General features: G+C 38.5%; 1 protein-coding gene across 1 annotated transcript; it reads right to left on the bottom strand.

Annotated features, from left to right (window-relative positions):
* Positions 1-26,453, bottom strand: CMAS (cytidine monophosphate N-acetylneuraminic acid synthetase). The gene is made up of 8 exons (XM_066354602.1): positions 26,077-26,453; positions 10,839-10,981; positions 10,543-10,698; positions 5,382-5,515; positions 3,166-3,260; positions 2,633-2,804; positions 1,722-1,875; positions 1-605 (listed from the first exon to the last, which is right to left on the bottom strand). The coding sequence occupies exons 1-8, from the start codon at positions 26,334-26,336 to the stop codon at positions 415-417; spliced, it is 1,305 nt and encodes a 434-aa protein (XP_066210699.1). The 5' UTR covers positions 26,337-26,453; the 3' UTR covers positions 1-414.
* Between the last annotated feature and the right edge of the window lie 383 nt (positions 26,454-26,836).

Genomic DNA, 26,836 nt, shown 5'->3' on the forward strand with positions numbered 1-26,836 from the left:
TCTGTGAAATGTAATTTTATTAATTAATAGAAGAGCATGTCTTACCAGATTCACTGTCCCCAAATAAATAAAATCTCAGCATCATTAAAAGCAAACAAACAAACACAGTTTTACAAGGTACAATACAAAGTCAATTCTGATCATGTTCTTACTTGCATTTACTAAAAATGTGAGAAAGACTGTAATCGATCTCTAAATAATTCCCTTGCATAAGGAGGAAAGTACAGCACAATGAGTTCATAGGAGGTTTTAGACTGACAACTTGAGAATACTTTGCTTGAAAAGAGATGAAGATATAATCACAAATCAAATCACTTTCTTTCACATTAGAACATGGAATTTTACTTAATTAAAAATAAAAGTAAAGTAACTGAAGAAGGCTATAAACCTTCTTTCCCAACATTCTACTAATTTCTATTTTGAGCAGGAATTAACAACCTTCTCCATTAGCAGGAAAACGTGCTCTGCAAACTCGCGGAGGGCGCCGCGGCCACCATTACACTTGCAGATATATCCCACAGCCTTCTGGGCGGTGGAACAGGCGTCGGCAGGGACAGCACTCAGGCCCACCTTCTTCAAGCACTCCTCATCAGACACCTCATTTCCTACCAAGCAAAAGATATACTGGTCAAATATTTAAAGAGATAAAGAATATTCTTTCCAAACAAGGCAAACAGCAACCCATAAGTAATTCTGGTAACTTTAGTATCATAACACACTGCATATAAAAATACTACAGATTAGATGGAACAAAAATATGCTGAAGCATTTAAAAGTATAATTGAGGTATAGGGTTTTTCCCAAGCAATTCAGAATAAACTCATCCATTAAAGAAGATCCCCAAGTTCATGTGGAATAATTACCAATGTTTTGGATCATTTATCAGTTTTTTCTCTATTACCTGACACATACAATAGCTAAAAATATCCAGAGAGTGTGTGTGTGTGTGTGTGTGTGTGTGTGTGTGTGTGTGTGTGTGTATATATATATATATGTATTTGTGAAAGAGACAGAGCAAGGGAAAGGCAGGAACAGACAGACAGGAAGGGAGAGAGATGAGAAGCATCAGTTCTTCATAGTGGCTTAGTTGTTTATTGATTGCTTTCTCATATGACCCCTTGCTCAGTCTAGTGACCTTGGGCTCAAACCAGAGACCTTTGGGCTTAAGCCAGTGACCATGGGGTCATGTGTCTATGATCCTATGCTGAAGCCATCGACCCTGTGCTCAAGCTGAATGATCCCACGCTCAAGCTGGCAACCTCAGGGTTTCAAACCTGGGTCCTCTGCATCCCAGTCTGATGCTCTATCCACTGTGCCACCGCCTGGTGGCCAGAGTATATTTTTTATATATTAGGAATCTGCTAAATGCTTTACCTGGATTATATCATTGATCCCTATAATAGACAATGACAAGATAGACTTTTTAACAGTTCTAGTTTACAGATAAGAAAACCAAGGCTTTCTATACCCAAATTGGCTAGTCAGTTTTGTGGTCTGACTCCATAGCATGTGATTGTAATCACTCTACTAGACTACATTTGATCAATACTATCAAAGTAACCACCAGAAAGGCTATCCCAATTTAATACTTTGGTCAGTAGTGTAAGAGAGTTTCTATTTCCTTACAATTAGCTAATCTTGAGAATTTTCTTTCTTATTTCTCTATTTCTTTTTTTTTAATCCTGGTTTAATTTATTTTGGCTGAATAAAAAGATACCAACCAAGATAGGCCACTTCCTTCCAGCACAGGCCCATTTCTTTTCTCCATTCATCGACAACTGCTAGCTTGTCTGGTACATTGACTTCCATTTTGCAATCCAGCTTTAAGGAAGAGAGTGTCTGCTTTGAACAGGCCCTTTCTGAGATTAGCCTCACCTTACACAAACAAACAAGGCAAAATGAGAAATAAAGGAAACAGGAATCTTTCAGAGTAAGATAATATCTTCTTGTAAATAACACAAGTAATAACTGAGTGGTCTTTTAACCTTTTGAAGGACAAATTAAATAAAACCATCTGTTAATTTAAAATAATAAAGCTCTAAAATATTTTCTATTTAGTAGTCCTGTGAGACACAGTTTTCTACAGTGGAAAGGCTTATGTCTACAGGTAAAAACTACAACATACACCGTCTGAAGCCAATTTAAGGTTCTCCTATAATTCAATCTATCTAAAGGAAATACTCTAATTTGTTTCTTATACTGCTTAGGAACATATATGTAAGATTTCTAATGAATTATGAGAAAACATCTTAGCATTCATTTCTGAAAACACATAAATATTAAGCTATTCCGAATTAAAATTTTTAATCATAAAAATAAGCTACATTTTAAAGTCCATAAGATATTTGCTTTTTTTCTAAACACTGACACCTATCTTTTATTAAATCTTTTTTGTTGAAAGATCCTATGGCAACTAGATGTTCATACTTATTAAATAAACAATAAATACTACTTGTTGGTTGATATTTTACTCACCTAAAAGTAAATAGTATGAAAATTTGCTAGGCATGTGAAGGATAAATTTCATATATTTTAATAGAGAATACTGAAAATGTTTATCTCATTTCCTGCACATATCCCTTGACCTTGAATCATAATCTTATAAAACATAGCTATTTTCAGGGGCACATACCTCAATACCACTTTTCTTTAATAAACTTATGCCAATAGCATCTTTTACATCATAAGATATTATTTCCTTTTGGTCTCCTGATACATAAATGTGGCCATTGGTGAGACATCCATCAATACAGCAAACCAAAAGTTTTATCTCCTTAAACTTCTCTTTGCCAAAATAGCCATATCTAAAAGAAACCAAATAGACCTTTGAATACAAGTGCAATACTAATCATTCCCTCTCATCTGGCTAACACCTATGAACTTAACCCACTCCCAATCAGTTATTCAAACATTATCCTTCGTATTTACTTCATATATATACTGCAACTCACAGTGGAGACTAAGCAGTACAGTCTAAGTAGACTATGTGTTTCTCAACTTGTTGAGTAAGTCATCTAAAGGAATATTTTATTATGTTTTCTTCACATAAGAAAACTAATGAAGATGGTTGGAGTACCACAAATCAGTATTCACAAGTACTATTAAGCATATCTACTGAAAACAATGTCAAGGTCTCATGCAAAGGCTATCAGTGTTTCTTTTTACCTTAATACTCTTTGTTCTGCAATAGGCCAATCAATATCCACATCTATATCCACACTGTGCTCAGCTCGCATTTCATAGTAGGCCATTTTTCCACCCTAATCAAAGTAAAAATACCATGAGTACTGTTTTTACCATGCATCCACACACATCAAAAGTTTCTAATGCAGAACAACTATTCATTCTACAGTCCTGAGAAAAATGAATAACCCAATAATATTAACATATGCAACAAATCCTTTTTTTTCTTTAAGGAAAAGCTTATCTCCCCCCTCCCCCCATATATTCAAACCACATAAAACAAAAAAAACCTTACATTTTTCAACTTTTATATATACAGTGCAAGCTCTCATTTTTCTTTGAATAGATTTCTATTTTAAGACTGCATAAAGTAGAACTAATACCCTCCTCCAGTTTTTTGACCACAGGGATCTTTTGTTCTAGCAGAATCTCTCATCATTCAAAAGCAAGCATATAAATGTTTTTGGATTTTGTTCCTATTTGAGACTAAGGAGCAAGATAGGTAAGGACAAAACAACTGCAGATCTATTGTATAGAATTATCTCAGATCCTGGGCTACAGATGGGAACGAGTAATACTGTCTGGGTCATATGTGGGCAACCACAGGGATGGCTTCCTGATCCTGGGATATGGGGGCAAGAGGAGAAGCCTCTTCTACATTCACTTCAATGCCAAGATCCATTAGTGGAAAATGTCATTATTCAGAATTGCTGGTCTTTTCACAAACCTAGTTACAATGAGAGACTTCATTTTTCTCTATCATTTTTCTCTACACTTTTAGGAAAGGGTCATACCACAGTTCGAGAGGGTGGTATCTATATCTGTCAAATTGAATTTTCCTCAACACTCAAACTTAACTGAACAGTCAGCCTACAGTGTGCCTCTACACTGACCAGAAGATTGAAAAATAGTCTTCCCTCAGAACATGAGTCACATTAGAATTTCTACTGTAGAGAGTCGAGTTTGGGTTTTGTTCTTAATGCTATTTTTTGAGTAACATTGTATTTGCCTTGAGCCGATTACTTCATTTCTCAGAGCTGTCATTTACTCTGAAAAACTGGTCTAGGAATGTCTACTTTGTTCCGTTGAGCAAGAAGAGATAAAACAATATATTCAAGGTTATATTGGGATAAGAGAGAACTGTAATCAGTTGTCCTGATGCCCAGGTTGGTGCTGTTTTACTTCTACTATACACAATTTTTTTGTTTCTTTTTTTAATTTTATTTTATTTTTTAATTTTTTTTGTGGCAGAGACAGAGAGAGTCAGAGAGAGGGAGAGATAGGGACAGACAGACAGGAAGAAAGAGAGATGAGAAACATCAATTCTTCGTTGTGGTTCCTTAATTGTCCATTGATTGACTGATTTCTCATATGTGTCGTGACCAAGGGGGCCACAGCAGACCAAGTGACCCCTTGCTCGAGCCAGTGACCTTGGGTCAAGCTGGTGAGCCCTGCTCAAACCCGATGAGCCCATGCTCAAGCTGGCGACCTTGGGGTCTCGAACCCGGGTCCTCCGCATCCCAGTCCGATGCTCTATCCACTGTGCCACCGCCTGGTCAAGCTTTCTTTGTTTCTTTTTAAAGCAACAGAAGTTATTCATTCAACTATACAGCCACAACCTGACAATAACACAACCATAAATTAAAGTTTTGAATGAAATAATATGAGCACCAGAGCACATGCAGAACATCAATACAGTGGTACCTTGAGATATGAATTTAATTCATTCTATAACCAAGCTCGTAAGTCAGTCAACTTATATATCAAACTGCCGATACTGGACCCATGCGCCAATGCGCCAACTAGTGGCAGCTTCCCAAATCACAACTCGTATCTCGGAATTTCACTAGGATCTTGAACAAAAATACAGATTGAGTTGCAGCTCATATCTTAAAAAAAAAAGTATGTTGGTCTGTTCGTATCTCAAGGTACCACTGTACTTGATTCATTTCTTATCTTAATATTACAGTTATAGCAGAATTCCTTGCATATTTACTGAATGGATTCCAAAGATCAGTTTGGGGTAAGCCTATAGGATAAATGCCTCAGATAATAAATCCTGTCATTTACTGCCTTTCCTCCAAGGGTTGATATTTTCCATTATGAACTGTGCTGTACCTCTTCCCTAAAACTCCAAGTATACACACAAAAGGGTTTAAAACAGTTTTGTTTTGTTTTTGCAAAATGAAAGCACAAACCTGTAGGTAACCCATCTCTATCAGATGTCTTTTAGCAAAATAAAATGAGCCATTTTCATATAATTCTCCATCCCAATCTTGTCGGCGGGGTCTTTTAGCTGGATTCAAATTCAGAGGTTCAGTCACTTCACGAACTAAAAGCAAAAAGCTACAGTAAATCCACATTGCTTTGGATACTAAAAGTATTCATTTAGTAATTTTTTGAAAAGCATAAAAATTAACTCAGATTGTAGAGTATTTCTGTATCTGGATAAATAATTAAAAAGATTTTAACTAAGTTCCTAATAATTCTAATGACTTATTTTTGCTTTATAATAACAATAATAATAGAAAGATAATCTACATAATTAAGATTTTAAGGTATTTATATAAATAGAACACTTTGGGAGGACATCAAGGCAACTTTAAAGTAGCTTAAAAAAAACTGATTTGTCATAAAATACCCATATTCAATATTTGCCTCCTTTAAACTATTTCTCATTATTTGTTTCTACAGAAATACAATGTATGTATTATTTACCTAATATAGTTGCAAAATTACTTTCATGAAATTATCATAGAAAAGTGAATTTTCCCATTAAATTACTGAAACTTTTATAGACAGAAGTATTTATATAATGTCTTATGCATTCTTACCAGTGGTTAAAATCAATGCTAACCATAATAATAAATAATGTTTATTTATTTATTATTCTTGGTAATGAAGGCTCAGCAATATCAACATTAATTATCAAAATACAGTAGAATATATGACACCCTCAGTACTGGTATATAGGGATTCTCTTGCCTTTTCACTTAATTTTTTCCAAATTGTATTTGTGGATGTGTATGGGTACGTATGCACTCATGTTCTGTGTGTGTGTTTAATAGCTGGTGATTCTTCAGAATTTTTCTTCACTTTCAGTTGTCGCTTCTGTAAATAAAGGCTTCTAGGAATAACCTCCACATACTTCCCTAACTAAACCATTCTCTGCTCAGCTCCACTCCATCTACCAAGAGTTCACTAGTCACCCACTGGCCCATCCATCCTCCAGCAATACCCATGTGGTTTGTCCAGGAGGTGCCGAGGGCTGTGGACACTCTGGGCCAACAGGCTGGGGGGCTCTAGTCCTACTCTGTGCTTACCCACCATGTGGGCTCATTTCCTCATCTGAAGAATGGGTGTTTTTACCCCCACAGAGCTCTTTGAGCACTCAGGTGCTTCCATAGGTTTTTTTTTTTTTTTTTTTTTCCAGAGAGAGAGAGGGATAGACAGGGACAGCCAGACAGGAATGAAGAGAGATGAGAAGCATCAATCATTAGTTTTTCATTGCGCGTTGCAACACCTTAGTTGTTCATTAATTGCTTTCTCATATGTGCCTTGACCGCGGGCCTTCAGCAGACTGAGTAACCCTTTGCTCGAGCCAGCGACCTTGGGTCCAAGCTGGTGAGCTTTTTGCTCAAACCAGATGAGCCCATGCTCAATCTGGCGACCTCAGGGTCTCGAACCTGGGTCCTCTGCATCCCAGTCCAATGCTCTACCCACTGTGCCACCGCCTGGTCAGGCCCATAGGCTTTTGTAAAAAAAAAACCTGCCCACACGTGGAGGTTGGTTTAATGTTCTTGCTGGGGAAGCTCCCAGAGAGGCTTCTGGATGCCTCCTGGGTTGGTGGCTGAGATGGCCATTCCCATGCTGGGGCTTCCCAAGCTGGAGGCCAAGTCTGGGGCTCAGCAGGATGAAGTGCCTTCATGGTAACCCGCATTCAGAGCGCACACTGCAGGGTGTCTCACAGACTCCTGTAAACCTCCAAATGCCAGAAGCAGGTAAAATCTCCTTGCAGGACTGACCCCTCAGTCCCTAACCTTGTTCCTTGGGTGTTTTAGTTTCATTTTAGCTAAAGCCAAACACGTCATGTTTGATATCATTAGGAAAAATACTCAACAAACATATACTGAATATGTGATATAGTTTTCTAGGTACTGGATACAGCAGAGAGCATGACTCTTTTTACTCTCATGAAGTGTACAATCTACTGGTAGAGACAGACAATAAGCAAATAGACTAGATAATTCAAGTGGTACTGTGAAGAATAGGAAAGAGAGGAACAAGTCCTTCCTGGGTAAACAAGGATCAGTGGCTGAATTCTCACTGGGGATATTTGCTTAGTCTGAGGAAGAGGTAAGAGAAACACCAAGTTTGGCATACACGCAGGGACTTTACTGAAATAAGGTGAAACCAGAAGGTTTCTTTTGTGTGTGTGTGTGTGTGTGTGTGTGACAGACAGAGAGAGACAGAGAAAGAGACAGAGAGAGGGACAGACAGGGACAGACAGGAAAGGAGAGAGATGAGAAGCATCAATTCTTCATTGTGGCTTCTTAGTCTCCTTAGTTGTTCATTGATAGCTTTCTCATATGTGCCTTGACTGGGGGGCTACAGCAGAGCAAGTGACCCCTTGCTCAAGCCAGCAACCTTGGGCTTTAAGACAGAGACCTTTGGGCTCAAGCCAGTGACCATGGGGTCATGTCTATGATCTCACGCTCAAGCCAGAGACTCTGCGCTCAAGCTGGTGAGCCTACACTCAAGCCAGATGAGCCCATGCTCAAGCCAGTGACTGCCATATTTCAAACCTGGGTCCTCCACGTCCCAATCTGACACTCTATCCACTGTGCCACCACAGTGGTCAGGCCAGAAGAGTTTTTAATGACCCTGTGGACTGGAGTCACAGATTGTCATCTGCAGGAACATCAAAAACAGAGCTTAGTCTTCCCACCCTATATTCCCCTGCGGGACTCTGCTCAGTGTGCTGTGTCACAGGGAGCTGGGAATCAGCTGGAAGGCAGGGAGAAATCATAGTTTCATAGTGCTTAGATCCAATGTTCTGTTAGCAGAGGGGTATTAGCAATACATCCAAGGTATATGTCCTGACAGGACACCTGCATAAGAGGTGGACTAAAAGTACAGTTGTAACCCAACCCATCTCCTACTTAGATCAAAGTGATTAGCCACTTACCCTATTCAGGAAGGTTTGCTCTTCCTGGAAGAAAATAACATACAGTCCAGTCTCTATGCCTGGCATATGATAAAGTATAATACATATAAAGAAGCAGAAATACATGGCCCCTAATTAGAAAAAAAAGTCATAGAAACAGAACTATAAATCACACAGATGTTGGAATTTGCAACCAAGGATTTTGAAATAACTATCACGAACATCTTTAAAAAATTATACAAAATAATTTTTAGAAAAGGATGGAAAGATGAAGCATTTCAGCCGAGAATAGAATCTCTAAAAAGGTCATCATTCTACAACAACAAAAAAGGTATCTAAAATAATTCACTGGATAGAATTTACAGTGTACTGGACAAGTCAGAAGAAATGATCAATGAACCCAAACAGAAGTCAATAGAAATTACTCAAGTATGAATCACAAAGAGAAAAATGCACAAACAATACAGAGACTGTGAAAGACATGTGACATCATAAAATTTATTAAAATCCATGTAAATTGGAGTGTCAGAAAGAGAGGTGAGAGAAAATGTGGCACGAGAAATATGTTAAGAGAAGTTTTGAAAACTGATTACAGATATCAACCTATAGATATGAAAAATTCAGAGAACTCCAAGTAGGGTGAACACAATGAAAACCACACTGATACAAACTAAGAGTCAAACTATGGACAATAAAAATAAAATCTTTAAAGTAGCCTGAGGAAAATCATCTTTAGAGAAACAATGGTCAGAATTACAGATGATTTCTTTTTCTTTCTTTTTTTTTTTACTGTATTTTTCTTAAGTGAGAATCAAGGAGGCAGAGAGACAGACTCCCACATGCGCCTGACCAGGATCCACCTGGCAAACCCACTAGGGGGCGATGCTCTGCCCATCTGGGGCCATTGCTCCATTGCAAATGGAACAATTTAGTGCCTGAGGTGAGGCCATGGTGACATCCTTAGCGCCTGGGCCAGTTTGCTCCAGTGGAGCCTTGGCTGTGGGAAAGGAAGAGAGAGATAGAGCGAAGGAAGAGGGGGAAAGGTGGAGAAGCAGATGGTCATTTCTCCTATGTGCCCTGACCGGGAATCGAACCTGGGGCATCCACATGCCAGGCTGACGCTTTACCACTGAGCCAACCAGCCAGGGCACAGCTGATTTCTTATAAGAAATAATAGTAGGAAATAGTAGAATGACATGTTAAAGATACATCTTCAAAAAATTAATATCTTAAGTTATATATACATATGTTAGAGAAAATTAGGCCAGCTTTCATTCAGTCAACAAATGTCAAGACACCTAACAAAAACCACAATGCCTTTCCTCAAGTATGTTATATTTACCTATTTATTTGTAATTCTATTCTTTATATTTTGCTAGTTTATCTGGTTAGAAATCAGGCTCCAGCTAAACTCTATGGTAAAGCCTTCTTACATACTTTGGTAAGTACAATAATAAAACAATTCATTTCTGAGGCTCTTCAAAACTTTTTGGTGGATGCTTTCTATTCCCACAATTCTATATGGTTTATATGGAGTTTATCAAACATGTCTAGAAAAACATAAAAGTATTTGATGAAGAAAAATTATACGTCAATCTCAGAAGGCAAATAAAGGGTTAAAATGTCCTTTTGTAAAAAAGTAAAGCAAAGAATTAGCCCTGGCTGGGTAGCTCGGTTAAAGCATCAACCATATACTCCAGAGTTGTGGGTTTGATCCCCAGTCAGGGCACATACAAGAGTCAACCAATGAACACAAAATGATTGGAACAACCTATCAATGTTTCTCTCTCTCTCTCTCTCCCTTCCTTTCTCTCTCTAAGGTCAATAAATTAAAAAAAAAAAAAAAGAAAAAGAAAAAAAAAGAATTAATTTAGTCTCACTGCCTTGCCTCGGGAACCACAAGATTTAGAACTGATTAGAAATGTCATTACCTTGTACTGTTAAGGATCATGTTCTAATGGGCACAAAACAAAATCAACACTTCAAATCCTATAGAGATGTTTACCTGAAACCTATGTACTTTTATTGATCAAAGTCACCACATTAATTTCTAAATTAAAAAAAATGTAAAGAAAAAATTAGATGTCCTCTTTTACTGCTCCCTTTTCATTTTCCTCACTCCTAAAGAATATTTACATATGAAAAAATTGATTCTCCATAAAATGAACTAAAATACTGATATAACAGATTACCTCCTTTCTGAATTTCGCTCCAACGAAACTGATGACGTCTCACAACAGAGAAGACAGAATCATATCCTTCTTCCCGAATCATTTCTGCAACTTTTTGAAGGTCAGAAGGATGTAAACATGGAGAAGTAGCTTGAATATTTCCTACAATGTCAACCTCTTTAAAAAGATAAAGCAAATCAAAAGGACATCAGAATAAAGTTCTATGCGAGACAGTTATCTTAAATGCAAATGTTAAAATGTTTGTGCAATGATAAGTACATTGGAAATTATATAGAATTTTGAATAAACTATCATACCATTGTGATAATTAAGAAATTCTACAATGGCATCTAATGAGGTAGAGCTGTCTTTGGAAACTTCAGAACTTCTTCGATGAACTTGTGCACCAAATTGTTTGGCCACATTCTCAATTTCATCATGGTCCGTTGAAACCCACACACTGTATAGATATTAAAAAATAAGTAAAAAAATAAATCCAAATCACTAAAAGAAATCATGAAAGATAAAAAGGAGCTCTAAAATCCCCAAATATACCTTACATACTGTTAGAATAGTTTTTGTACCATCAAAATAATGTCACAGATCCAAAGTACTGTAATATTAAAAATATTATGAAGTATTCTGAATATAAACAATATTTTAAATATCTGAATAAATGCCCTAGATATATTTACATATAGAAATATTTATACTACATATATATTGTTATTTATATAAATATTATTTATGTAGCTCTACATATAGTTTCATAAAATTGTAAAGACACTTGGTATTTTTAAGGCTCCTGGAATATTAAGGAAAATAGTAGCTCTAGAAGTTCAAATCTAAAGAAAATAGAAAAGATCTTGCTTCTTATTCCTCATCCAAATATAAAATATTTAAAAAAAAATTTTTATTCATTTTAGAGAGGAGAGAGAAAGGGAGAGAAAGAGACAGAGAGGGAGAGAAGAGAGAGAGAGAGAGAGAGAGAGAGAGAGAGAGGGTGGGGAGGAGGGGAGGAGCTGGAAGCATCAACTTCCATATGTGCCTTGACCAGGCAAGCCCAGGGTTTCGAACCGGCGACCTCAGCATTTCCAGGTCGACGCTTTATCCACTGCGCCACCACAGATCAGGCCCAAATCTAAAATATTTTATAAAATATTTTAATATACTTGGTAAGAAAAATAATGGACTTGGTTAAGCTGAAAGTTTCAAGTTTATAAGAGACTAAATGATAAGTCTGGGCTAAGTATAACAAAAATAGGCAACTTTTTATTTTGCCAATTAATGGGCATATAAATGTTTGAACATAATCGGTTGGATTACAGGCCATTGATAACAGTTAAAGGAGGAAAGTTTAGCTTAACAGCTCTATTAACTGCATCTAATACAGTTGTCCACTTAGGCTTTAAATAAATAATGACTAAAAACAAAACGCTATTCTGGAGGGGTATACTAGTCTCTGCTGAGGTTAAGTTTCCCAGACCTTTACAAATCCCCACTGACAGAATCTGAAGATGTGACTATTATTCTAGCCAGAGTTTTAATAGTGATGTTACATAAAGAGTCTTTGGCATATGCATATATATTATTTTTTTATCCCTTACATTCAACATTCTCTAAAGAGGAACTACAAGTTTCTAATGTTTTACTCAGTTGTCAAGTGTAAAAAAAGTCAGTAACTAAAGAAAATTTTCTGATCTCTTTATTTCATTTTTTAATTTAAGTTCATTTATTCCCTTTAATATTTGCAGAAGGAAGACTTAAATACAGAGGTAAAGTCAATTAACCAGCCCCCACCCTAATCCCCCAAATCTTTTTCTAAGGAATCTTAGTAAATAAGATGAGTCCCTTGGTAGGGCTCAGGGGTCTCATATCTACTGATGCCACTCTGTGTAAGCCAGAACATAAAGGTTCCCGTCCTCCTCCATCTCAACATCTGAAATAATCTGGGGATAGGTATCTCATTGGAGAAATGTCACAGTCAAAGGTATATAACAAAGCAAAGCATAAATGAAAACCTAGAAAAATTTTTAAATAGAGAAGGTGAACGGAAGGTGGTAAAATGGTAATAGAATTAAAAGTGAACAGTAAAAATATATATGGGTCCTTTGACATATAATTAATTCATATCACTAAGTGAAATAAATTACTAAAGTCATTTACTTCTTTATTATCCTGATCTTTACTGTATGAAAATTCACCACCACCAGATTCAGTGAATTTTTTGAAGTGCTTAAAAGATAAATAAAAATAAATAAAGGTTTTGGAAAAGGTTTGTTTGCTTGTTTTTCTTCTCCACTTCCTTTTATCATTCATGAAATATTTACTTAGTGCCTACTCTGTTTCAGGCACTGGGCACTAGTCTGGACACTGGGGGTATAGAGGCCATTTTCCTGAGAAACTCTGGGCCTATAATGGAGACAGAGGCCAACACAGTGCTATATTTCCCTAAGCCATTAAGAAGAGAGATAAGGAAGCAATAATTAACCTTTCTATAATGTCCTACCTTTTACAAAGTATTTTTATAGTGTGGGCTGTATAACAGGTGCTAATATATATTTGTTGAATGAAAAAGTAAATGGTTGAGAGCATAGGCTGTAAAGTAAGGGGTTCAAGTCCTGGCTCCACCCCATTTTAGCTATATGACTCTATGCAAAATCCATTATCTCCCAAAGCCTCAATTTTCATTAAAATAGAGGTGATAACAGTAGTTACCTCAAATGGCTGTTATGAGGATAAACTATCAATCACAACACAGAATGAATATTAAATAAATTTCACTATTCAAAATAATAAAATAGAAATGGTAATTAAAAAAATCTATAGTCATTTAATCCTGACTAACTCTGTTAGAAAGAAAGCTGAAGTTCTGCTTTCTGACTACCAAAGGTCCAAATATCTTATTTTATGTATTACGCAAAGCAGTGGCACTGGGAATATGAAAATAACACTGAAAATCCAATGATCATCCTCTATTATTAAAGGGTCTAAGTAAGTAGGTAACTTTCCTTTGGTTTAGTAAGAGGAATCAGGGGAGGAAGTGCAAAAGAGAAAGAATGAGCAAGTGAACAAACAAGCCTAGTAAAATTTAAATCAAGTTTAGAGGAAATGTCAATGTCTAAAATGACAATGGCTTTGCCTCACATGAAGTCATACTACATCTAACAGGATGAACAAGAATATCAACTATGGTACCTTTGAAAGTTATTTCAAACCATACGCTCCCACTTTAAAGATAATACAGCACAGGCTTTTCATTAGTCCTAAATCCACAACCTAGAAATGCTTACTTTTCACAAGTATATTAGGCAACATTTAAAAAAAATCCATTCGTGAGAGAAATGGTGCCGTGAGGAGGGCTCCCAATACCACTCCCAGAAATTTCAACAAATTCAACTAGAGACAAAAACAATCCCAGGAGCATCTGAAATACACATACACCAAAGGTACAATTGGGCACAAAGGTGGCTAAATATATAACCCACTCTGAAGGAAGACGGAGAACGGAGAATTCTGCTTTCCTCACTGACCCGAGCAAGGGCTGCTTTCACTTGGAACTGAGAGAAAGCGAGGGCTGGGGGCGTGGAAAAAGCTGGGCTAGGGCAGAGACGTTCAAGCCAGGAGAGAGTGTGCCTGCAGCTCCGCGCCAGTAGCAGACCCCGGCAGAGGTGGGCAAGCAGTTGTCTTGTTTACTCCCGATATCCTGGTCGGCGAGCGCGGACAGTGTACGAGTGGTTCCTCCTAGTGCCCTGGGTGTGGGCACCCATGTTCCCGGACAGAGGAGGAGGGTTGGAGACTGTCAGCAGTAGCTTTCTGCGTGGGCTGCAACCAGAGTCTTGGTGTAATCCCTGCTCCCCGAACAACAGCGTGTGGGGAGTGCATGAAAGCCGGCTTCCCTACACCCGGACCTCTCTGGGTGGGGCACCTCTGCCAGCCATACAGGCTAACAAAGTACATTACCTGGGAAGAAAAATATGTAAGTGCTAGAAGGAGGGATGCGCAGGCAGCTTGCAGACAGTCTCTGGAGCAGATCTGTGGATCCAATCGCTGAAATTAGCTTAACCCGCAGTCTGCTCACTACCCAGCTGGCTTACGCTGGCAGCAGCTCTACCTGACAAGGTCTTTCTCAAGCTGAGATCTAAGAGAACCAGATGGAAAAACGTGATATTTTTTAGGGCCCCTTGTTCTAAACGCAGTGGCTGGAGCAACTTCCAGCCCGCCGATACAGGGTAAAAAACACACTCCTATGGAACAGACCTCAGAGAACACTGCAGAAGTTGGACAGGCTGGGCTGTAGGCTTCTTAACAAGAGAGAAGCCTACAGAGAGCAGTCCCACGGAACGCTAAGGCAAATTTAACTAGACATACCTGGGAAACCTTACAGGAGCCTGAACAGAAGTCAACATGCCCCCCTACCTGCTTAAGCTGGTGGCTCTGGTCGGCAGAGCTTTTGTACTCAGGGCTGTGCTCTAAAAGGACCTGGAGGAGGGACTTGACAGCTTTTAAGACCTCCTGTTCTACAGGCAGTGACTAGGGCATCTTTCTGCCAGCCAATACAGGTTACAAAGTGCAAAAAGCCTGGGGAGAGTGGTCCTGCAAAGTGCTGAGGCATACTGGACACACCTGGAGGCTCATAGAAAGACACCTTGAGAGCAACTGGCTCCCAGCCCTGCCTGATTACACTGGCGGCTCTGGTTGGCAAAACCTTACCCAAAACCCTGCGTTGAGTGGGGATAGAGTGGGGATTTGGCAGCTCTTAGGGCCTCTTGCTTTCTAGTCAGTGGCAGGGGTAACTTCACAGCTGGGTCACAGGCTGCTGGTTCAGGAAGGAGAGACTTGGAGAGAGGCTCCGAGAAAATGGACTCTCCCATTGTTGGAGCCTGCAAACGCTAACAAGCCCTGACTACCAACGAGACTGAAGCCTAGTATATGTCATCGCCATAGCGACACATCAACTGCAAATCTCTACCTAAGAGTGCCACAGGGGCAGAGCCTGTGGTACAGTGCCACCAACCAAAAAGAGAGAGAAGGAAAAAGGAAGAAAATAACCTCTCAAAATCAAGAATAATCCACAGTCTTTATAACTTTTTTTCTTGTTACTTTTATCTTCATTTTTTTTCTTCCACCTTGGTCCTTTTATCCTCTTCTTGTCTTATTCTTTTCTTTTCATCTTGAACTTCATTACCCATAGGTATTTTTCATTCTTTTTTTTTCTTTCTCTCTATGAGGGTCACATTCCAAAAACCTTTACTCTCCCTTTTTTTCTTTCCTTTTCTCTCTTTTTTTTCTTTTTTCTCCCTCTCTTTTGGTTTCTTCTTTTCTCTTTCACTTTTCCTCTCATTTAATCCTTACTCACAAAGTATTTTATTTTGGATTCAAATTTTTTCTTTGTGGCATCTTGTGTGCTTTCTACTTCACTTTTTAACTCATTGGCATTCCCCCCAACCCAGGCTCTCCATTCTATGTAGTTTTTGTTCCACTTAATACAATAGAATTTTTTCTTTTTCTTGTTTTCTTTTTTTCTCTTTCACTATATCTCTCATTCGACTGTCATTTACAAGCAAATTATTTTATACTTGATCCAATTTTTTTCCTTTGAGCATTTTGTGGACGCTTACCTCCTTTTTTGCCCCTTTGTCACTCTCCCCAACTCAGGCCCTCCGTTCTAGGTAGTTTTTGTTTCATTTAGCACAATATAATTCTCAGTTTTTCATGGTATTTTCTCAAAAAAAATAATTTTTTTATTCTTTATCAATTCTTATTAGTGATATTAACAAAACCACCTCAGATGCCATTAAGAAAAAGGAAATCAAATATCATGGATACAAAAGACAGAGATGTAGCACAGATAGATGAGGGAAAAATCTATAGAAAAAAATTTTAATAGATGGGAAACCTTGGAGTTAAATGACAGAGAATTTAAAATAGAAATCCTAAAATACTCAGAGATATACAAGAAAACACAGAAAAGCAAATTAGGGAGCTCAAAAAACAACTCAATGAACATAAAGAATATATTACCAAGGAAATTGAAACTATGAAAACAAATCAGAGATGAAAAACTCAATTCATAAACTGAAAAACGAGGTAACAAGCTTAGCTAATAGATCAGGCCACAGAGAAGAGAGAATTAGTGACTTAGAAGACAGTCAACTAAAGGCACAACAGAGAGAAGAGGAGACTCACAAATTTTAAAAAAATGAAATAGCCCAGCAGGAATTGTCTGACTTCATCAAAAAGAGTAACATAAGAATAATAGGTATATCAGAAGGAGAAGAGAAAGAAAATGGAATAGAGAACATATTCAAACAAATAATAGATGAGAATTTCCCAAGCCTATGGAAAGAACTAAAGCCTCGAATTCAAGAAGCAAACAGAACGAGTTGTCTTAACCCCAACAAACCTACTCCAAGGCATATCATAATGAAACTGGCACAAACCAATGACAAAGAAAAAGTTCTCAAGGCAGCCAGAAAAAGAATACAACATATAAAGGAAGGCCTATTAGATTATCATCAGATTTCTCAGCAGAAACCCTACAAGCTAGAAGAGAGTGGACCCCAATATTTAAAGCCCTGAAAGAGAGGAACTTCCAGCCACGAATACTATACTCATCAAAGCTATCCTTCAAATACGAAGGAGAAATTAAAACATTCACAGATACAGAAAAGATGAGGGAATTTATCACCAGAAAACGCCCACTTCAGGAAATACTAAAGGGGGTTTTCAGACCAGATACAAAGAACAAAATGAAACAAAACCACAAGTAAAAGCTCCAACAAGAACACATTAAAATCAAATTTAAACTATGACAACAAAAACAAAAAGAGGACGAAGATTAACAGTAGCAAAGGAGGACGGACTGCAGAAGCACCCATTAGATAATGTACTACAATGAACATGGTAGGTACTCTATTTATTACTTAATGGTAACCACCCCTTAAAAAACCACCCCAGAATCACGTGACTTGAAAAAAGAAGTAACAGAGGAAAGAAGTATGGATTACAACCAAACAAAAATAAATGATAGAAAAACAAAAGAGAAGAATCAAACAAGATACAAAACTAACAGAAAGCAATATATAAAATAGCAATAAGAAACCCTCAAGTGTCAATAATTACACTAAATGTAAATGGATTGAACTCACCAATAAAAAGACACAGAGTAGCAGAATGGATTAAAAAAGAAAATCCAACTGTATGCTGTCTACAAGAAACACATCTAAGCTACAAGGATAAAAACAAATTCCAAGGGAAAGGCTGGAAAACAATACTCCAAGCAAATATCCCCCAAAAAGCAGGTGTAGAAATACTCTTATCTAACAATGCTGACTGACTATAAGACAGCAAAGGTAATCAGAGACAAAAACGGTCATTTCATAATGATTAATGGGACACTGAATCAAGAAGACATAACACTTCTTAATATATATGCACCAAACTAAGGAGCACCAAAATATATAAGACAGCTACTGACTGACCTAAAAACAAAAACGGAAAAAAATACAATCATACTTGGAGACCTCAATACACTTCTGACAGCTTTAGATCATTCACCCAAACAGAAAATCAATAAAGAAATATTGGCCTTAAACAAAACACTAAAACAATTGGATATGATAGACATCTACAGGACATTTCATCCCAAAGTGCCAGAGTATACATTTTTCTCTAATGTACATGGAATATTTTCAAGAATTGACCATATGTTGGGCCACAAAAATAACATAAGCAAATTCAGAAAACTGAAATTATACCAAGCATATTTTCTGATCATAAAGCCTTAAAACTAGAATTCAACTGCAAAAAAGAAGGAAAAAACCCACAAAAATGTGGAAACTAAACAACATACTTTTAAAAAATGAGTGGGTCAAAGAAGAAATAAGCACAAGCACAGAGATCAAAGGATACATACATACAAATGAAAATAACAATACGACATATCAGAATATCTGGGATGCAGGAAAATCAGTAATAAGAAGGAAGTTCATATCACTACAGGCCTATATGAACAAACAAGAGAGAGCCCAAGTAAACCACTTAACTTCACATCTTAAGAAACTAGAAAAAGAAAGACAACCCAAAACCAGCAGAAGAAAGGAAATAATAAAAATCAGAGCAGAAATAAATGAAATAGAGTACAAAAAAACTATAGAAAAAGTTAATAAAACAAGGAGCTGGTTCTTTGAAAAGATCAACAAAATTGACAAACCCTTGGCAAGACTCACCAAGGAAAAAAGAGAAAGGACTCATAAACAAAATCCAAAATGAAAAAGGAGAAATCACTGCAGATATCATAGATCTACAAAGAATTAATGTAGAATACTGTAAAAAAACTATATGCCACCAAATTCAACAATCTAGAAGAAATGGATAAATTCCTAGAACAATACAACCTTCCTAGACTGAATCATAAAGAAGCAGAACGCCTAAACAGACCCATAAGCCAGGAGGAAATAGGCAAAACTATTAAAAACCTCCCCAAAAATAAAAGTCCAGGGCCAGATGGCTATACTAGTGAATTCTATCAAACATTCAAAGAAGACTTGGTTCCTAGTCTACTCAGTCCTCCAAAAAACTGAAGAAGCAATACTTCCAAACACATTTTATGAGGCCAACATAACCCTCATACCAAAACCTGGCAAGGACAACACAAAAAAGGAAAACTACAGACCAACATCTCTAATGAATACAGATGCTAAAATACTAAACAAAATACTAGCAAATCGAATACAACAACATATTAAAAAATACATTATGATCAAGTGGGATTCATTTCAGAATCACAAGGATAGTTCAACATACGTAAAATGGTTAATGTAATACACCATATCAACAAAACAAAGAACAAAAACCACATGATCTTATCAATAGATGCAGAAAAGGCATTCAATAAAATACAGCACAATTTTATGTTTATAACACTCAACAAAATGAGCACAGAAGGAAAATATCTCAACATAATAAAGGCCATTTATGATAAACCATCAGCTAACATCATATTAAATGGCATAAAACTGAAGACCTTTCCCCTTATAGACAAGGTTGTCCACTCTCTCCACTCTTATTTCACGTGGTGCTGGAAGTTCTAGCCAGAGCAATCAGACAAGAAAATGAAATAAAAGGCATTCATATTGCAAAATAAGAAGTAAAGGTTTCACTTTTTGCAGATGATATGATCCTATACATCGAAAACCCCAAAGAATCTACAAAAAGACTACTAGAAACAATAAGCCAATACAGTAAGGTCACAGGATACAAAATTAATATACAAAAGTCCATTGCCTTCCTATATGCCAACAATGAAACATCAGAAAACAAACTAAAAAAATAATCCCCTTCATGGTTGCAACAAAAAAAATAAAATACCTAGGAATAAACATAACAAAGAATGTAAAGGACCTATATAATGAAAACTACAAAGCATTATTAAGGGAAATCAAAAAAGATACAATGAGATGGAAGAATATTCCTTGCTCTTGGATAGGAAGAATAAATATAGTCAAAATGACCATATTACCCAAAGCAATATACAAATTCAATGCAATGCCTATCAGAATTCCAATGGCATTTTTTAAAGAAATGGAACAAAAAATCATCAGATTTATATGGAACTATAAAAAACCCCGAGTAGCCAAAGCAATCTTAAGAAAAAAGAATGAATCTGGGGGCATTACAATACCTGACTTCAAATTATATAATAGAGTCACAACAATCAAAACAGAATGGCATTGGCAGAAAAATAGACACTCAGAGCAATGGAATAGAATAGAAAGCCCAGAAATAAAACCACGTATATATGGTCAAATAATTTTTGGGGCCAATACACAATGGAGAAAAGAAAGCCTCTTCAACAAATGGTGCTGAGAAAACTGGAAGGCCACATGGAAAAGAATGAAACTTGACTACAGTTGTCCCCTTGTACTAAAATTAATTCTAAATGGATCAAAGACCTAAATATAAGACCTGAAACAATAAAGTACATAGAAGAAAACATAGGTACTAAACTCATGGACCTTGGTTATAAAGAGCACTTTATGAATTTGACTCCAAAGGCAAGGGCAGTGAAGGCAGAGATAAATAAATGGGACCACATCAGACTAAGAAGTTTTTGCACAGCAAGAGAAACTGACAACAAAACAGCCAACTAAATGGGAGATGATATTTTCAAACAACAGCTCAGATAAGGGCCTAATATCCAAAATATACAAAGAACTCATAAAACTCAACAACAAACAAACAATCCAATAAAAAAATGGGAAGAGGACATGAACAGACACTACTCCCAGGAAGAAATACAAATGGCCAACAGATATATGAAAAGATGCTCATCTTCATTAGCTATTAGGGAAGTGCAAATCAAAACTACAATGAGATACCACCTCATACCTGTTAGATTAGCTATTATTAACAAGACAGGCAATAATAAGTGTTGGAGAGGCTGTGGAGAAAAAGGAACTCTCATCCACTGTGGTGGGAATATAAAGTAGTACAACCATTATGGAAGAAAGTATGGTGGTTCCTCAAAAAACTATAAATAGAACTACCATATGACCCAGCAATCCCTCTACTGGGTATATACCCCCAAAACTCAGAAACTTTGACACGTAAAGACACATGCAACCCCATGTTCATTGCAGCATTGTTCACAGTGGCCAAGACATGGAAACAACCAAAAAGCCCTTCAATGGATGACTAGATAAAGAAGATGTGGTATATATATATATATTATGGAATACTACTCAGCCATAAGAAATGATGACATCGGACCATTTACAACAACATGGATGGACCTTGATAACATTATACTGAGCAAAATAAGTAAATCAGAAAAACTAAGACTGTATGATTCCATACATAGGTGGGACATAAAAATGAGACTAAGAGACATGGACAAGAGTGTGGTGGTTGAGGGGGGGGTAGGGGGAAGGAGAGGGAAAGGGTGGGAGGAGGGGAGGGGCACAAAGAAAACCAGATAGAAGGTGACGGAAGACAATCTAACTTTGGGTGATGGGAATGCAACATAATTAAATGTCAAAATAACCTGGAGATGTTTTCTCTGAAAATATGTACTCTGATTTATTAATGTCATCCCATTAAAATTAATTTTAAAAATTAAAAAAAAAAACATTCATTCTGGGATTTACTTTCACAGCACAAAACCACTGTTGAAAATCAAGCGTTTACAAACTCAGGTCTAACAATGACTTTCTACTAAATGAAAATGAAATTATCTCAGCATTTTTCTTTACTGTTAATTATCCAAGATAGTAACTTTTAAAGTATTGCTAGCTTTGATTCTGAGCAGACCAGAAAAATCTGCTTCGATTGAGTCAAATTATTATTTTGCACAAAATAATCTCCAAAGTATACTCTAGTCCTGAAAAACACAAATCAGGCAGATTTCTTTCATTTCCTTCCTGGGCAAATTATCTGTTGAAGAAAGAAAGTAGATGGTGAGAGGCAGGAAGTCTGCTCAAATTCCAACTGCAGCTTCAGAATGACTTAATTAAATTCAAACCGGCACATTTTAATTGAGGTTCTGACATATAAAGCATACGGAAGTGATTAAGGTATTGCCTGTTCATAGAAGCTTTTCATTTAGTAGAATAGGGGTTGTCTCAGGCCAAATCTGGTTCAAAAGAATGTTAGTATTAAAAAATACTTTGAAGATAATAACTTTCCCATTTTACCAGTTATGAAACTGGCCCATGGAAGAGATAAAGATTGTAAAAACCTTCAATAAAAGGGAAAAATAGTAAGGATAGATCATACACTATATGCCAAGCACTTATGCTAAGGATTGTATATACTTTATCTCAATTCCCTCAGAAAGCCTGTGAGATAGATACTTTAGTCCATTCTGAAGATGATGACATGGGGGCACAGAGACATTAAGTGATTTACTCAAATTTACAGTTCATACATCCACACACTTTGACTCCAGAGTCTGATTTTATTTCTCAGCATAACCTGTGCACTAAACAAAGGCATGAACAACACTGCTATACATGGGGAAACAAAGGCACAATTACTTTCCACTGGGGGAACCACTTCACAGAGGAAGTAGTGCTGGTCTCTCTATTATAAGCTAAACTTTCCAGATCCCTTGAAAGTATGCCAGATAGCAAGCAGCTACATGACTTGAACAGAGAAAAATCACATTAACAGACAATACTGTAAGTCAGAAAAGGGAGTTAGAAAGATTATGCCCATTTTGTTACTAAGAAAATATTAGTTTTGTTACTTCTAATTACTAGTATTGGTATAGTGACAGATACCATAAGTGGCTCCAAGTATAAAACATTAGGGAGTTTATACTCTAGTCTAAATATATTAAATAAAACTGGCACAGAAAAAGCTAATACAGTACTCTAATCATTTATTGTTTCATGGAATTTTAAACAAATGCGTTTTAATAAATGAAAACACAAAAACTGTTTATAGATATATACTTCCCAATTCATAAAAAATCCCTAATGTCTGCCATAATGACTGTTTATTGAGTTTTGACTTATAACATCTATTCCCCCTTTCGGTAACTGCACTCCAAGTTTTCTCCTGCTGAACCTCTCTGTCACCGTTTCAGGGGGTGATTCATTACTGGCTCCAGGAGTAGAAGACAGGGCTAAACTGCACCAAGACAAGCACTGTGTTCTCATTGACACAGTGAGATCCTGTTTCAAGGATGAGCAGGTGACCCAATGAGACTGAGACTTTCAGTAAAATTGCAAAGAGGGCAACCCTTTTTCACCAGACTTAAGCCTGGCAGAATATGAGGAATACTGTCATGGAAAACAATGCCAGATACCAGTTATAGCAGTAAGGACAGATTTTTTTTTTTTTAATTTATTTTTTGTACCTTTCTGAAGCTGGAAACGGGGAGAGACAGTCAGACAGACTCCCGCATGTGCCCGACCAGGATCCACCCGGCTCGCCCACCAGGGGCGACGCTCTGCCCACCAGGGGGCGATGCTCTGCCCCTCCGGGGCGTCGCTCTGCTGAGACCAGAGCCACTCTAGCGCCTGGGGCAGAGGCCAAGGAGCCATCCCCAGCGCCTGGGCCATCTTTGCTCCAATGGAGCCTTGGCTGCGGGAGGGGAAGAGAGAGACAGAGAGGAAGGAGGGGGGTAGTGGAGAAGCAAATGGGCACTTCTCTTATGTGCCCTGGCCGGGAATTGAACCCAGGTCCCCCCGCATGCCAGGCCGACGCTCTACCGCTGAGCCAACAGGCCAGGGCAGTAAGGACAGATTTTATTCATTTGTTAACTATCGCATAGGGAAAATACTCAGCATGAACTGAACTTAAATTCTCCAAAACAAGGCTGGAGAGGTGTTACAAACTGGGATGTGCTAAGGGAAAGGTCCTGGGGTGTTATGGGGGTAAGTCCATATGTGACTAGGCTATTCTGGGTGTGTTAACTAGTGCTTATCCAGAAGCGAAACAAACTTACAACTTTATGACAGGAGGCAAGGTGCAAGTTGAAGCAAGGCACTTTTATCCTCCCTAGGGACTGGGAAGGAGTGAGTTATCTCCCAGAATGTTTGCATTTCAGAGATGGCTGACCTGTCCTTGAAAGTTTAGGGTGGTAAATTTAGATCTTAAAGGGCAACAAAGGGATTTATAATTGCAAGCTTTCTAAAGCAACTGTTCTAAGAGGGGGTGTTTACAGGCTATCTGTTAAAACAAAAGTAAATTCTCAGGCAAAATTAAGCTTTCTCAGGCAGGCATTTTTAAGGGGTTAGGGTGGGGGAGACTGGGATCATCTTAAGAACATGAACTTTATTCAGCTGCTATAAACCATGTTCGAGTATGGTTGAATGAAGAAGTTTGGACAAAGTTGTTGTATGTGTGGAAAGTTCTGCAGTTCTCAGCTCAACCATCGTAATACCACAAAGGGAGAGCCTATATAGAAGTACCAAGAAACAGAGGATTCTGGGACAGACTGTACCACTGCTTTATTTTAAAATATTTATTACCATTTGATAAATATACAATAATTTGTTTGTATGTTCTCTCTCTCTCTCTATCATAAGGCAAGCTCCATGAAATTAGGGACTGGCCCTACTGTTACCCCCATAACCTCTAGTTAAGGACATAGAACAGTGCCTGTCACAAAGTAGTAAATATTTGCTGAATGAATGAATCCTTTTGCCATTGAATCTGACGATCTGACAGTACTTCAAACAAGCCTTACCTTTTTTTGGTTAGCCAATTTGAAAAGGGTTTTCTCATATATGCAACCAAAGAGCTGTAAATGAGTTTCATCCTCAAGCTGTAATTTTGATTTCTGGTTCTCATCATAAGAATAAGATTTTACTACATCACTGCTGCCTAGATGCACCTTCTCTCACTCCTTGTTTTTCAATGTATACCCTTTTTAAGAGGGAAAAATCTTCAAGTTATTGGGTTTCAAAAGAAAACCATGTCGTATTTACCCTGGTTATTATTGCCTTGAATGTATACAGCAGAAATTAGGGCTCAGTAAATGTTTACTGAATTGAACCAAATCCCCAAGTCTTTCCCTATCTCTCCTTTGCACACTTCCTGTTACATTAGTGGTATCTTCTGTGTGCCAGCTCCTATGCGCCTTGCTCAACCCACCCTTTTTTTTTACACTTTTTGGTACCTCCTTTTAAAACAAGATTGGGTCAATGAAAAGCAATTACCAGTATATGCATGTGGGTAATTAATATGCTTCAAGAATAGCCATCTCTTTAAAAACCAAAACCCAAACATCAAAAGGTTGAAACCATTTACGTACCGCAGTAACACATTCAAATAGAATTATTATAGTTTGAAGTTACTACGTGTAAATTCATTCTTGGCACAAAATTCTACCTCCCATTGTTTATATGAATGACATCAGCTTGTAACTCCTCACCATTACAGCATATGGCAATGCCTCTATACGACGCATAATAAAACTATCCTTAGGGCAGCCAAGGTTCCCAGAATATGATAAAACCATTTACGAGCATATAAAACAGCCAGCTGGGCACTTTACCACTGATGTCTCACCTATGTACACATGTAGGGAGCTCTGGATTTTGCTGACTCACAGGCAGGTAGCTTTGAGTATTTCCCAAAGGCCAGGAAAGGATCTCCTCTGAGTTTAAGATTAGCAAGCGTCTACACCCCTACATTAGTGAGCCTGATGCCTCCATAATCGATCAGCACCCAGCGGCTATCAGACGCTAATGCACAGCACCCCACCGGCCTCTGTCTAAAGGAGGTCACCTATTCTCGCCGACGTTTTCCAGGAGTGGCCTCCTGCACCCAGAGTGGTCAAGAGGCAAGGCAGAAGACCGTTAAGAGGACATTTCCCTTTTCATGGATGGCACTCTCAAGGGCGGGGCAGGAGCTGTCCCAAGCCATGACTAGGAGCAGCACCGAGCAGGGCGCAGGCTGGAGCCCGTCCCGCCGGGGCGCTCCGCCGGGGCTCAGACACCCGGGGTCCTGCACACCCCGTCCAGGAGCCGCTGCCCCGGAGCCCCCGCGTCTCCCGCGGCCCGCTCCCACTCCGGCCCCGCCCCGGCCGCGCGTGCGCACCTCTGGAAGACCCCCGAGTCCAGGGCCGCACGCAGGACCCAGCCAATGAGCGGGACCCCGGCCAGGTGCTTAATGTTCTTCAGGGGGATGCCCTTGCTGCCGCCCCGGGCCAAGATCAGGGCCGCCAGGTGCGGCGGCTTCTCCACTCCTCGGCCCTGGCCGCCGCGGGAGTTGCGCTGCAGCTTGGGGGGCCGGCCCCGGGCCGGCCGCCCCCGCGGGTTGGAGACGGAGGTGGCGGCCCCCTTCTCCACCGAGTCCATCTTTCTCCCACGCCTTCTCCCCAGCTTCTCCACATCCGGGAGCTCTGCTCTCGCCACCTCAGCTCCGCGCCGCCGGATCTCGCCGCCTCACCGCTCGCCGGGTGGCCGTCGCTGGCCCCGCCTCCGTCACGTCCCACCCTTTCGTGGAGCACGCTGGGAATTGTAGTGTGTAATTGTCTCTCCGGGTTTCTCTTAGGCCGAGTAGTCTGGGCGCCAAACCAAGCTGAACAGTGGAGTCCAGAGATGACTGGAAGGAAACGCACCTTCGGGGGATGCGGCTGAGGGAGCTTATATTGTACGGAGATTTTTAAAATAAGCAACACAGATTATTGATCTTTTGCTAAAGAATTCCCATTTAAGAATTGTAGTGGGTTTCCCACTACATATGCTGATGTACCTTAACATGAATTTTATATCTAAAGATTTTATTTTAAACGCATATCTTTTTGCTATACTTCTGTGACTCATGACTTCCAAGAGATTACCTCATTCGAAAGTCC

The sequence above is a fragment of the Saccopteryx leptura genome, chromosome 1, assembly GCF_036850995.1.
Source record: "Saccopteryx leptura isolate mSacLep1 chromosome 1, mSacLep1_pri_phased_curated, whole genome shotgun sequence".
NCBI classification, from domain to species: domain Eukaryota; kingdom Metazoa; phylum Chordata; class Mammalia; order Chiroptera; family Emballonuridae; genus Saccopteryx; species Saccopteryx leptura.

What these genes read in the sequence shown, in the direction of transcription:
- CMAS (XM_066354602.1), bottom strand. Translation starts at nt 26,336, where the DNA reads ATGGACTCGGTGGAGAAGGGGGCCGCCACCTCCGTCTCCAACCCGCGG. An exon ending in ATTTCTTAATTATCACAATG is followed by an intron (nt 10,699 to 10,838) that starts GTATGATAGTTT and finishes ATCTTTTTAAAG; the next exon opens with AGGTTGACATTGTAGGAAAT. An exon ending in GCAGAACAAAGAGTATTAAG is followed by an intron (nt 2,805 to 3,165) that starts GTAAAAAGAAAC and finishes GGTTTCTTTTAG; the next exon opens with ATATGGCTATTTTGGCAAAG.